At 41.0% G+C, this 14,541-nt stretch overlaps 1 protein-coding gene across 3 annotated transcripts in view; it reads right to left on the bottom strand.

The window, feature by feature from the left end:
- Positions 1-7,526: 7,526 nt before the first annotated feature.
- Positions 7,527-14,541, bottom strand: part of RFX7 (regulatory factor X7) — a 48,864-nt gene continuing 41,849 nt past the window's right edge. For all 3 annotated transcript variants that reach the window (XM_075100305.1, XM_075100303.1, XM_075100306.1), the window contains one exon: positions 7,527-14,057. In XM_075100305.1, coding sequence (XP_074956406.1) covers positions 10,755-14,057 — 3,303 coding nt within the window. In that variant the 3' untranslated portion in view covers positions 7,527-10,754. The remainder of the gene's footprint in view (positions 14,058-14,541) is intronic.

The raw sequence follows: 14,541 nt of genomic DNA, 5'->3' as shown, positions 1-14,541 counted from the left end.
ACATATTAATATTTTATCTCATTACTCCATACCAATAGTGGGTTCTCATCTGGTAACAAAGAAGCTGGGCTCCTCTTGCCATCTAAATCAACCTTCAGTCCCATGAAAGATCCAAAAATTAGAAACTTTAAAAATATTTTCCATCTCTTTGATGGTGTTTGGCCTGATAGACCCAATTTGTGGTCTAAATTTTATATACATTAACAATATTTGATTTCCATCTTTCTTTATTGTAAATGTTATTATAAGCTGAAGAGAATCCATACACTCTATATGGAACTGCTCTAAAAAAAAAAAAAAAAAGCACTGTTTGTTCTTAAAGGAGGAAATAATGTGGGAAAGGAGATTGGTTTTAGAATTCCAGAGGGTTATCAAAAAATAATCTTTAGTTTAAGAATATATGTTAACTATAGTAATGGTTAAGTTACAAAAGCTAGGACATCAAGTGACATCAGAGTATGTTTTGCCTTATTAAATATAGGATACACTTTTGCTACAGAGGAATTTAAATCAAATTGGATAGATTATCTTCACTGCTCTTCCTTTAAACCAAAGGAATCAGAAGTCATTTTAATGATTAAACAAATTTTAGCAATTTAACAAAAAATCTGGATACAAATGACACAGATTTTTGTTCTATTGTCTTTTGTTCTACTGAGTCATACAACAGAAAATGTTATGACGAACCACTCACAATGTCACAGTGGCAGGTAAATGGAAAACTACATGCAAGGGGGCACCAATAGAAAAAATTTGTATTGCTGGTGAGTCATTGCTATGAATAAGAGAAGTAAATACCTACTGATAGCCTAGTAAGCTCAATTTCTCTACTACCATGGCAATGACTTACTAATGAGATAATGCCAGAGATACGGTTGAGAGCCCAAGACTCAACACTCTTATTGGCTCCATAGTTACATGCAAATATGTGCTAGATGCTGGTGCTTAATACAGAACTTCAAACACCATGATAACAAGATGTGAAGCTGGTACAAAACAAAAGCTTAAATTTTGTAAGCAAGAACTTCAGTCTGGTAGAAGTCACCCCAGACTGACTTGTCTCTGCATTGTGTTGGAACTAGACTGTTGTTAACTCACACTCAGGCTTTTGCCAGTCCCTTGCTGCTCCTTTTCATCTCAGTTCTCCAAAGTCACTGGTTCTGTTTTCCTCAACCTTTTTCTTTCCCTTAAAGGCAACATATCTTCTGTTTGGTCACATGCTGCTTTCTGTGTTGACTGCTGCCAAGCCACTGCCTCCAGCCGTCTCAAACCCTGCAGCCCTAATTTCCCTGCAGGATGACAGCAAGGCATGACCGTCACCCAGAGAGAGACCAGATGTGAACCAGAAATTCTCCACTCAAGTAGCTCCTTTTGAGGGCAGCCTGTAGACAAAATTTAACACTGCATTAAAAATTTAACTCGAAGCATGGGTCTGTGTTCCCAAGGCACTAACACTTGCTCTGAGCCAGCTCCCTCCATCCCCACCGCAGAGATACCTGTCCCCCAGGAAAACCGCTGAGATCTCCAGCTCTCACAGGGTGAGGCTGTGAGAAGGGAAATATGTAAGAAATGTTTTTCCTAATTTCTGTGACTAGCATAACATCTTACAAGCAATTTCTTTTCAAAATCTCTCTGGCTTGATGAGCAAACCTGCATAGTAAGAAGAGCAACTGTGGTGGAGGTGGAAAGTCACACTCGTTTTGTGCATATGCATTTGAATGAAGTGGTAAACACTTGTCTGAATCACCACCACTCAGATGTCATCTTTCTCTCCCTATTTTCAGCTTGAGTGGGCGGAGAGCTGCCAGAACAAAAATCTGGAGGTGCTGAGCTCCAGTCAGCTGCTGTCATGCTGTTCTCATCTTAATTCACCACCAGTGATCCCATGGTTAACAGAATCATTGTGGATATTTCTGCTAACAGCTCAACCGATGGCCATGTTACAGAAGTGAGATCTTTCTGGGCATGACATATTTGGGCTTTTCTTCTTTAAATACCTTGAGGTTTTCATTCTCCATATATGTATGAATAGTACATGCTATACACTCTTTGCCAGTGCCTAAAACATCGCTAAGACCAGAGGAAGCTACTGTTCTGACTGGGCATGTGAGTGAGCAGCACTCATGCACTCCCATCTTTACTCTCTCATTTTCATACAAGATGTTCCTTCTCATAGTGTTTCTCCATTATTCCCTTAGGAAAATGGGTGTAATAAGTAATTGACATTTTAAGTGGGTTTTATTTACTTCTGAGGATTTTTTTAGTGTTCAGTTTTGAGTACACAGTTTTTCCATGTGTTGTCCTTGGTCCACTGATTGGCTTCCAGTGAACTGGAAAGTGTTGCCACTGGGAATTAATTACTGATAAGGCCAAACTAGGTGTAATAGCACAGCATCCAGGAATTGTCCACACATCTTCAGGTCTGGCTGGCGTAGAAAGTAATTCCACAAGAAAGTACTCCTAAAAAACCACAATGTCTGACAAGGATGTACGGCTTTGCGTGTGCTGTAAAAGGATACCTATTAGTGAGAAGACTATTACCTCTGCCAAACGAAGGGAAATGCAAATATCCTCCTGTATTATATAGCTACCTTTTGTATACATTATTTACAAAAAAATGCAACTTCAGGTAATTCCTAAAGCAGCAAGATAATCCTAGTTATGTGCAGCATAACAGGTCTTCAGCAACTCCTTATTAGTAGGCACTGAGATTTCCTATTTTGCTCTTGCAGAGACAGCCATTTTAGGCCCCAGCATTAGTTTTGCTTTCCACAAGTAATCCTTCTCAGAGTAGATTTTAGTTATGCCATTGGCATAAGAACCTCTGAGCGGGGCCTCTTGGACATGAGTGTTTCATCTCCCGTCTCATCTATGCATATGTAGCAAGAGCAATTGTTCTGATTTTCAAAGCAGTTTGAAACAGAATCAAATAGCATTTTGTTCCAGTCAGACATAACCATTGCTACTACACAGCTTTTTAAACCACACATTTCAAAATGCCTATTCTTGTCTCAGAGCAAAGAGGAATTGGACTTGGTCTCTCTGGGAATTCTGAAAATATTTCTACCAGAGGTGGCTACTTTTATGCATAGCTAGGTTAAAATGGAAGCTTCTCATAAGCTCCTGAGACTCGTTTCCATCCTTGGGCCAATTTTTCAAGTAGAATTTTAACGCTTGCGTCAAAAAAATTCCACATATGCAACACACTATGCTCCAGATAATAGCACACTGCCAACATTATTTGAACATTATTTGAAACAGCAGCTTGAGATCCACTGAAAATTCAATTCTAATGGGCATCATCCAGTTAGGTAGCGTGGATAGGCAAAGTTCCAATGATACATAACTTATCATAATCTATATATACTATCCATATCCAGGCTGACAATAGAGGAAAGATGAGCCACAGGAACAAAACTGGACCTTTTTAATGACTGCAGAGTTGACGCACTACCAGATACAGAAAATGGGTAGGCAGGCCCAGGAAAACAGACTCAGGAGGAGCCATGACAAAGCCGTTGGAGAATAGATATGCAAATGTTCCAAGGCAACACATCTCAAGTGTTTACATCTCTAGTAGGTATCTCCTACATATTCAAAACACATCGCAGAAATGTTATGATCAATCAGGAACTAAAAATCACCTGGTCATATGTGCTCTAAAGGTGGTTTTCTATTTTGAGTATTTACACACTGCAATCTATAGAATGAAACTGTTGTCTTTTTAGCACTGGATGTTTTCTAATCAAATTTCTCCATGTCATCAGTTCACTTCAGACTTAATTGATCTGCTTTGCTTAGTTTATATTTTACCCTTTTTTCTTAACAAGTTGAGCAGGAAAAGCAAGAAAGACTAAAAGATCGGAACCAGATGACCTTTAAGGTCCCTTCCAACCCAAAGAGTTCTATGATTCTATGATTTGTAATTTCATTAGGTAATGTTAATTATGCACTAGAAGGTGCTGGTTTGTTATGATAGCAGTAAAAAAGGCACTCAGATTATGCGAAGCATTGCTTAAAATGCCATTTGCTAGAGCTAGCACAATAGAGGACAGTAGAGAGAGTCTTAAAACCCTTCAGATCCTCAACCTATTCAGCACTGAACGGGCCTCTGATCCACATGCAGATCCTGCCCATGGAAGGGTCATGCCCTTTGGCTCATTTGAGCTATTATGGAACTTTCTTAGAAGAAAACAACTCTGTTCATCATTTCTGCTGTCCAGCAGAAAGGATGGTCACATGAGAATGTGTTGCTGCGCTTTTAGATAAGGGCAAGGATGCACAGGTGGTGTAATCACTGGCAGCAAGTGGGAGTGGCCTGTGGGCTACTCTGTTGTGGTTACCTGGCCAAGTTTACCCTGTAGCCAGGCAATAAGCACAGCACAACGCAGGAAGACCACAGTGTAACACAGGCCTGGGCATATTCAGGTTAATTGCTAACAGTTAAGTGGATCACTAACTGCTTGATGTGTAACAGTCTTCTGGTCTGGATGATTACAAGTAACTATTAGAAACACTATGCAGATTGAAAGTTTTACATGAACCACAAAGTTTGCAAGTTTTATTGCACTCCCTTGTAAGCATTATTCAGAAACTTAAGTGTATAGTCAGGTCACTGTTCATTTCTTAAGATTGGAATTGCTTTCCAGATTTATTCCACTATTTGTAAGCCTCACTACGCATTTTTCTTGTATTTCCTCTCCTTATCCAAGCTTAACTCGTGGCATTTGTAAGAGAGGGAAGAGGGCAGCAAGATCCAAGTATTGGTTATCTCTGACTTATGCATCAGGAGAGGCCTAGAGAATTAGAAGCTTGCTGTCAGATGAATTTGACAATCATCAAATACTGTGCTTAAACTTTACCTGAGAGCAGCCATGCTGCACAGTTGGATCCAGGTAGGTTTACTCAACCCTCCAGCCTTGATGCACATGCTGACAAAGGGAGGTTGGAAGGAAGCTCTGGAGGTCACCTAGTCCATCCCCCCCAGCTCTAATGCATTGGGTTCAGATTCATCTTCTAGCTCTTTGGTATAGGAGAGCAGCTGTCACAGAGACAATTTATTCTGTGACCACCTAATAATGCAGGGTTCCTTTCTCTGGTGGTATCAGTTGCCAGAGACACTGTACAGACTACATGAACCACCAGCTAATTCAACACAGCAACCCTTATGACCTGACAGGGGGAATTGTTTACCAGAATACCAGCTGCATTCACACACGCAGATTATCTTTCTGGAGATGTAAAAATGTTTTTAAGTAGTTGTTTAGAATTTACTCTGGATGTCTTTATTAAACATGTAAACATCTAGTCTTTTTGGAACCTACAAAGCTCCTGACTTTAACATTTTGAGGTAGTTATTTTGATCATGCCTTTAGTCTGACATTTCTACCTTCTTAAGTCTTTCCTGTTAGGCCATTTCCACGCACAGTCACAGATTTGTTTGCTCTTATGGCCCTTTTTATTAATCAATAAGGCCAATCCTTTCCAGTCCACAGCTGAGAGGCTCCCATTAAAATGCATTATTACTTCAGAAGAACTATTTCTAAAATGGCCTTTCACATCTACATTATATTCCATCTTATTCTTTGGGGATTTTTAATTTGCTTTTATGACTGTGACCATGGAGAAAGCGTGTCTGTGAATTTTTTATTGAAAACTCTTTTTAAAGCACATTAATTTACAATCCAGTGAGATATATTAATAGCATACCCTCCAATGTAATGTTAAAATTAATGTCTTTCTGATGCTCTCTCATTCAGGTGCTGCCTCATATATGTCTCCCTAATGATTCTTTTTCTTTGTTGATGAACCTGAAGTGATTTTGTGCCACCATCAAATCTGCCACCTTCCAGCTCATCTCAGCACCTCTGTAGTCTGGGTTGGAGTCTAACCAGTGCTATCTTTTTGGCATGAAAACCTGAATATTTATCCTCACCCTCATTTTCTTGTAGCCAGTTTCTGCTCTGTAGCAATACTTTTCCATCATGTTCATGCAGACTGCGCTGGGAGCGCTGCTGGGTTTACATAAAATTTTACAACCCAGATAAAGGACTTAATAGATCAAAACAGTGTATTTTCCCCTTCTTAGCAGCAAGCCAACCTGCATCATAACTATCTTGTAAGAGTGCTTCACTAGCATCAGAAAGCAACACCAGCCAAGCACCACCACCGTGGATGGCTATACCAGCAATGACATGTTGTATGCCACAACAGCAAGAGCCATCACCCAGGTGCAAAACTAACACTTTGACCAGCACCCACACCAGGATTAATGCAGCACAGAGAAGCTGCACACAACGACAGTCCTAACCAGCACAACTATCACCAGCACAACTATCACCAGCAGGTTCTGAAGTACAGCCTCAGCCATCAAACCTTGGGTTTGATGGTAAATTTGAACTGTCAGGTTCATCTGTAAGCTGCAGCTGTTTCTATCTCCTGAATGTAATAGTAACACCACACAGGTACTTTCCACTTAAAAGGAATGCCTATAGAAATGGAACATAAAGTGAATGGTCAGAAGCCCATTACCACCAGCTTCTCGCAAGAGATTGCTCTGAGGGGACAGACTGATCAAGGCATCCCAGCTGGGAAGATCCACCTTCATGCTCAGCTTTAAGTGTATGACCAGGCTCAGCCAGTGCAGCTAGGCAGCTGTGATCTGTCTTCACACAAACTAGAAAGCTCTGTATTTTAGGTCAACCTTAATGCATATTTTCCAGGTAAAGAAAAAAACTCCAGAAGCAATTTTAATATAAAAGGTTTTTACTGTTTTTGAAAACATTTAAAAAACAATTTTTGAGCACTTTCAATAAAAAAAATAACTGAAATGCTACTGTAATATTCAACTACTGTAGTTTCAGCAGTACAACAGACAACAAAACACTGGGGAAGAGGGGAGAAACTGGATTTCCTGCACTAAATGAAAATGTGGAACAGGGATTTTTCTTTTCTTATGGTGCAGTAAATAAAGCACAGTATAGTACAAGACTGTTATATGAACCTCAGATGCACTGCACAAGAAATGCTTTCCTTCTTTTCACTTCAGAAGTCAGTGCTTATTGCAATTATTTGCAAATTATTTACTTCATGAATTCTTATAGTGATAAAATGATGCAAAAATGTTTTTCAACACTAGAACAATAAAAAATAATCCAAGAAAGGAACATATTCAACAATAACTAAGCTGAATTAGTTAACATAAAAAAGTAAATAACTTGTGAATAACTATGCTCACCTGGTTAACGCTGAACCAGTTTCAATACAGCAAAAGAATTTAAAAAAAAGTGGTTACAGGAATACATCTAGTACTGTACAAGATTAAGTCATTAACACTCATGCACGTTTTGTGATCATGTATTAACATGGTGAAGCAAACTAATTTTTCCTGCTGTAATATTCTCATGTAAGAGAATAAGAAATAGAAATATCTCATTGAGATCAATGCACATTGCTACATAAGACAATTTCACCTGTCACTTTTAATGACATTTTGCCTTTTAATAATGAAACACATTAAAAAGGGGTTTTTTTGTTTTACCTTTTTTTTTTTAATCTGTGGGCAATATTTGTTGCATTTATCCTAAGGAATGTGCCCGCCACAGGTTCAACAGAATTTTAGTGCAATATATGAACCCAGAAAGTTTGCTGGACTACCCAACCAACCAAATTTAAAGTGTTTGCTGCAATACTGTACACAGGGTACAAATTCACTAGTTTGTATACTTTAGCAAAAACTGCTATCAAAATAATTTATTTCTCATGTTAGTAGGAGGCCAGTAATGTAAACAAGGGGTCAGAACTGTCTCAAATTCTTCGGTTTGGAGCATCTGACACAGACAGGCTTCCATCTGTTAGAATCTCAGAATTTTCCCTTGGGTATTGCATAATTTGGTGTGCAGTAGTGCTGTGTCTCAATGTATAGTCAAGAACTAACTAGCACTAAGTACAGGGACCTAACATTATTAATTATAACACCAACACACAAATAACTCTAAAATAATACAAACCAATGCTGTACCTGTGCCTTGGAATTTACTTGAAACAATCCCCACTAAATTTAACACTTCCTAAGTTAAACATATATTTGCTTTAAATCCACTGATTATAGAATATTTCCACCAATTAAGTCACATTAGGCCCAATATAATGCTTGTATTTAAAGATAACTTTAAATGCACTTTTAAAAACATTTGGCTGAATAATTTAGAACGAAAGCTTTAAATCTACTCTTGCTTTTCTGAGAAACGTTCTTAAAGAACTAGTGGAGTTAGGCAAAAACTAACATCAGTTTCTGTGTTAGTGACCTGCAAGTGAGGCCAGAATGTCATGCAAATACATGGGCTGCTGCAGCACACGTGTGGCTTCTTGCTGCAGCACTGGCACTCATGTCCTCCGCCATCACTCTCTATTGGAAGATAGGTTTCACCTATTCACAGTAGTGCTGGCACTTCACACAGGGTTGGGGGCAGGGAGGGAAAAAAAAGGAAGTGCTGAGTGTGTCTCAGACCCCATGAAGTCAACGGCGTACCAGGATGTTCACCACATCTCTGGCAAAAGGCCACAGGCAGGTATAGAACTCAAGCCCTGCCTTTGGCAACTTCGGTCTACAAGAAAAATGGTTCAAGCCTTACTGACAGACACCTGCAAGATAACAAGCAGAAGGCTACCATGCAGGTTTCATTCTCCTCCCCATTTCCTTAACAAAACTTAAAAGGGTAACTTGGTCTTGAAGTGAAGCAAACCACACCATCGCACATCCACATGCTTCAAGGAGGGATCTGCACTCTCCAAGTTTGTTCCTGATGAAGCAACAAAACTTCTGATGCAAACACAGTGAAATCAAGCCCCCATAAGATGCTATAGCTTGGCACAACTGTTTGTCCCTGCAGAAGAGGCCACAGACTGGTGATGAACTGGGGCAAGAACAAGAGAAACAGCAGTACACCAGCACCTCAAGTGCCAGTGTAGCAGCACAAGCTGAATCAGAACTGCCGAAAAAATTGACCAGTACTGGGATATCAAGTCATTAGCAAAAACTGAAGAAACAGAAGACCACCAAGACACTTAAACAAAAAAAACAGTAATCACACAAAGAATCTGAGAATCTTTCCCTTAAGTAAATCTAAGGGGACTTATTGTGCCTCCCCCTTGATAAATTCATGACCGCTCAAAGAGGTAATGCAAGAGAGGAGAATATTTTCTGCTCTGTTTTCGGTTTTGTAACTGTCGGTTCACAGGAGAAGTCATCAGTTCTATACTAATATTAAAGGATGGTATTGTAGCATCCTCAGTGCACCAGTTCTTTTGTAAAAGCTTGCCTCCACAAGTCCTCTTGCTAGCATCAGGGCCATGGCTGGTTAAGTACCTTTCTCTTTTCACCATTAGAGAGATCTATGCCATGCTGATAAAACAAAAGGTCTTTTTTGGTTCAAGGGAACAAGTGAGGCAGAAGTTGAAATCTCATTTTCCAGAGGAGCAGCTAAGGACTTTTTTTTTTAAAAAAAAAAAAAAGTAAGAAATTAGGTTCACCAGCCCTGTCAAATCACTTATGAAAATGGAATTCAGGCTTATAAACCAGTAAGTACTTTTAAAAGAAGTTTTACCAAAAGAAAGATCACATGTCTTACTGTGTATCTGTAAAGTGCCTGGCAGTATTACAGCTCTGTAGGAAATATTTTTAGATCAACCACATTTTCTAATATTTTAACCATCTTTTGTTTGAGAGAAAGAGAGCAAGCAAGAAAGACAGAAAGACTCAACCTACTGAAATACAGAGAAAATAACATCTTCCTACACCCTCCACTAGGTTAGGAAAGAGCAAACTTAAAAAAAAATAAATTTAACAATAGTATTTTAATGAGCTCCAGCAGCTCTTTTATTTAAAAAAAAAAAAGAGGGGAAGTATCACATTCCTTCTCTAGCACTGATAAATAATTAAACACCCTATTTTAAAGTGATAGGTACTGTTATGCCTAGATTAAATCTTAGTGCTCAAAATCTTTTTGCATGAATTTTACCTAATATAAACACACTGACTGAGAACTAAAATATCAAGTATGCAATGAATGTTAATGGATAAAAGAATTACATAGATTTATTTATCTTAAATAAAAAATTTAGTGCATCTTTCTTTTTCCTTGATCATTCCTGATAGTTTTTCCTGTCTCTGTGTTTTACTACACATGTCAATGGCACCAGTGCTACAGAGATTTAGCACAGTTCACCACTCAGCAGTCCCCAAGACAGCTACACAGTGATCAGGCACCTGCATGCCACCTACTTGACTTGTACCCACTCCCCACCAGCAACCTATCTGCAGGCACCCTGCATTTCAGACCTGAATGACAAAGGTCAGTAAGGATCATCTACTAAGAAGTAACCAGCAATACAGAGTATGGAAAGTCTACTAATGAGCTCAACTTAAAACCCTCCCAAAGCCTCAACCATAGCTGTCACTACTGGCTGGCTATTAACCACTTCTTGCTACAGTAAGAAAAGTTGAATGGGAAACACTATACAATTCTAATTTTAATACTGGCTCTTTGACAGCCCATCACCTTCAGAGATTTGATTAAAATTGGTAAGACTGCCTTTTCCCTGCTGAGAAGTGAGCAACGGGTACAGCAAACTTATTTTTAAAAATGCCACAATACATAGCAAATGTTTCTGCTGCGGGAGGCACTTCCATTAAGACAAATACAATACATCTGTCTTTTAGATACAGTGTGCTACATACATATTATAAAACAAGATTAACCCAACATTTCAACAGCAGGATGATCCTTACTCTCCATCCACTCAAAACCTGATGTAGCCATTGAGTTAATGGATTCATTGCAGATTTGTTGAAACAAGGGGTCATTTTTCAATTCCTCCAGTGTAGCATCATCGTCTTGTCCCTGCTGACGACCTGGATCAAACAGTAGATTTGTGTCTAAAGTGTTCAGATCGTTAATGCTGCCTGAGAGCTCGGAAGACAACCTGATGTCACTGGGAAAGACAGATGCAACATTACTGAGATCTGATGCCACCTGATTCACCAGCTGCTGGTTTGTTGGCAGACTGTCCTCCCCTAAAAGGTCTTTTACGGTGCTGCTAAAATCTAATTGCTGCTCTCCGATGTCTGATTGTGCTTGGTTATCTCCAGAAGAAAAACTGATCTGATCGGTGCTGCTGTTTTTTGTGAGGTAATTTGGTGTTTGGAATTCATAAACTGAAGTGCTGGAATTGATAATGTTTTGTGGGTTGGCACTAGGAAAAGTGGTGGATGTCTCTAAAATCTGAGTGAGATTCATCCTGGCTGTGTAATTTGAGGGCATGTTGTTCACTCCCAAACCTCTCACTGCATCATCACTATCAGAATCAAGTTTGTTTAACAAAACGTTGGTTATTTTTTTAGTGTTTGTTTGTTTCTGAAGAGATGGGAAGGCTGTCTGCATCATCACAGTCAATGGGACTGACTGGCTTCTCTGCGCTATGTTATTGGCACTGGTGTCTGCATGGATATTAGCAAATACATTGTGAACTTCAGGAGTCACTGGGCTTCCAAAAGGTGTCAGGTTAGAGCGTGGTATATTTGAAACGGGGTAAACAGTGCTTCCACTGAGATTACGCTGGCGGTGGACAGCAGGGCTCACACTCCGGCATCTCAGACTGTTGTTGAGAGAGGAACCGGTTCCTTTGTTGTCCAAAGGAGCAGGAACAGCAAAGCCCTCTTGCTTGGTGGTGCTACTGACAGGGGCTGCCTGGTGCTGCACAGGTGAAACAGGAGTTACGCGACCAAAGTGAGTATCATGGTGGCGTGGCTGAGACTGGAACGACTGGCCAGGAACAGCAAAAGCGTGAGGTTTCCTGAAGCGGTCTTCCACCAGCTCCTGATAGCTTGTAAGGATGCCATGGCTTGCAACTGATGAATTGCTAACACCACTATAGCCATTATTCATCCATTCAAGCTTGGTTTTGTCAGGATGAGTAGCCATAGGCCGCTGCATTGGCTTCACAGGACTACTTGATATAATGCTGGCATCATGGTAAGCCATACTGGAGCTGATGGGAGTAAATGCAAATGGGTTTCGGCATTCCACAGGACTTGGAGGGACACTGCTGCTGCAGTTTGAATGCGGTGTGCCAATGGGTGTATGCCGGCTGCTTCCTAGAGCACTGTCTACGGGAGTCGTCTGAGCCAGCCTGGAACACGGGCTCTCTCGGGACATGTTCTGAGATCCAGCGATCATTTCAGAGGTGGGGGTTGGAGTCGGGGTGGGGGTTGGAGTCGGGGTGGGGGTTGGAGTCGGGGTGTGAATCGGAGTGCTGTTGTTATGGATTGAATGGTAGAAGTGTGCACTGCTTGGATGAGATGACACGGGAGCTCCTGGGGCTGTGGTCTGACTCTGCAGTGCCATTCCTAGACAACCGCCATAAGGATGAGAATTATTCATGGACATCTGCTCCTCCATGAGCACCAGCTCCTCCACAATGCTATCCTGGGTAAGGTCATCATCAAATGAAAAGAAGTTTTCATTGGACTGAGGAACTGTATGTTCAAACTCCTTCAGCTCAGACTGCAGAGGTAACTGATTTGAAGACTGTGCTTGCATTTGACCTAAGGAGGAGTCTTGGATCTGGCTCTGTAACTGCTGGTTGTATGCATCCTGCTGTATACCTTCGCAGTGCACTGGCTCCCATGCTGATTCCTGTAAGTCACTAGAGCCAGAGTGCCCTGCAATAGTCATAACACTGATATCTTGCTGCTGTTCACAATTCACAGATGCAAAGTCGGAGGTTTTGGCAATATGGTGCCATGTATTTGGGTTAAAGCTGCCATCAGATTTTGAAACATTTTCTATGATAATCATGTTTCCTTCCATTTTTACTTTTATATCTGGAGATGATGCTGATGCAAGTTGCTGTCCTAAAGTAGAATCACTGGTATTTAAATTGGCGCTCAAAGAAAGGTCTGCTGCTAAGTTTGCTGCAGCTGCAGAAGGTACAGGTACCTTGCTGGGAACTTGAGGAAGTGTTGCTGTATTGTCACTGTTAGCTAACGATCCAACCTTTGGAGATTTCTTAACACTGTTTGCTTTTTGACCCTCTCCGGCATTACCAGCTGAAAGCTGCTCCACCAGTGGTTTCTTTACAGGTGGTATATGGGGATCTTGAAGTGTAGAAGGTTGTCGTTTTCTTGGACTTTTAGTGCATGTTTTGTCTTTAATCGTAGACTCACCAGTAGCAGGTGAACCAATGCTGGTGCTGGACAAGTTTTGACTGGCAACCGAGAGCTTTAGAGTGCTTTGATTATTGCCTGCTGAAGAAACCGGTGTGATCTCAGACTGTGTTTTATATTTGGTCCCTGCTTCTTCAGCTCCCTGATCACAGCCCTTAACTGGTTTTGCCTCCATTACATCATCAGCTGAAACCTTCAAGGTTGCAACCTCAAAATTAAGTAGTTGAGCAGGAGGCAGGTCAGGGGTTGCCTTTACGGATTTAGACATGTCAGAGGTCTCTTGGCCCTGTACTGAGCTCTCATCCAGCAGTGCTTCTGGTTCCATTTTGATCTTGACTGCCGGCACAGCAGCTACAACAGTGCTAGGCTTGGATCCTGGAGACTGAAGTGAAACAACAGACCCATTTTTGATCTGTGGACCAGTCCTCCCTTCTTCCACTGCTCCTGCACTACTGCTAACTGAAGGTGTCTGTTTGACGGGGACACTACTGCTGCTTGGGGCAAGAGATATTGCTGTCATTTTTACCACATTTAAGGAATTCACATGTGGAGCTGGCACAACAGTCTTGATTGGGCTACTGGTAAAGAGCACTGTCGTGGGAGAGCGGATGGTGAGAGCACTGGTATTTGCTGGCTTCGGTAAGATCTGCGGGTAGCGATGCCGGGCAGAGCGGTCACCAACTGGGCTGGCGGGAACATTCTGGGGAGTCTTTGGTGACTGCTTGACTGATTGCATGTGCTGAGTGACCACCTGAACATTGAGTGGCAGGACCTTGCTATCAGATGATCCCATAGGACTTGGAGACGTCACCAGCTGCCTGGTCCTTGGCACCTGTAGAGAAAGAAGAAGGTGCGGTGATGAAGCAAGGAAGTCCCCAACATCCACAGACCACCTCATCCCCAAGCCATGTCCAAAGGTGAAGGACAACACAGCTCAATACACCAAAGCTGGTCAATGTCAGTTTGAAACAAAACAAGCTCTTCAACTATATACAAGACAATTTCTATTTGTCTGCCTAAGGATTGGTAGACAGATACGTGGCCTCAATTTTTAAGGCATGAGGCACTGGTCTACACACTAGTCTCTCTTCTGGTAATGAAAGGGTCATTCTCATACAATCCTTCAGCACATAGAACAAAAAGACAGACATACAAAGGTTAAAGAGGAGTGGATGTGTTCAAAACACTGCTCATTGTTAAGGTCTCAAAAGCAAGTTAAAAACAAACGTACTATCAGGCAGGAAAATTGGCTTTCCTGTAGAAATCAACAACCCAGCTAACATCTTAAAAACAAATAACTTTCCCACCACCCCCCA

Source organism: Phalacrocorax aristotelis, chromosome 7 (genome assembly GCF_949628215.1).
Source record: "Phalacrocorax aristotelis chromosome 7, bGulAri2.1, whole genome shotgun sequence".
NCBI classification, from domain to species: Eukaryota; Metazoa; Chordata; class Aves; order Suliformes; family Phalacrocoracidae; genus Phalacrocorax; species Phalacrocorax aristotelis.
The sequence above is the reverse complement of the archived record's forward strand: the minus strand, read 5'-3'. Positions and strand labels throughout refer to the sequence as shown.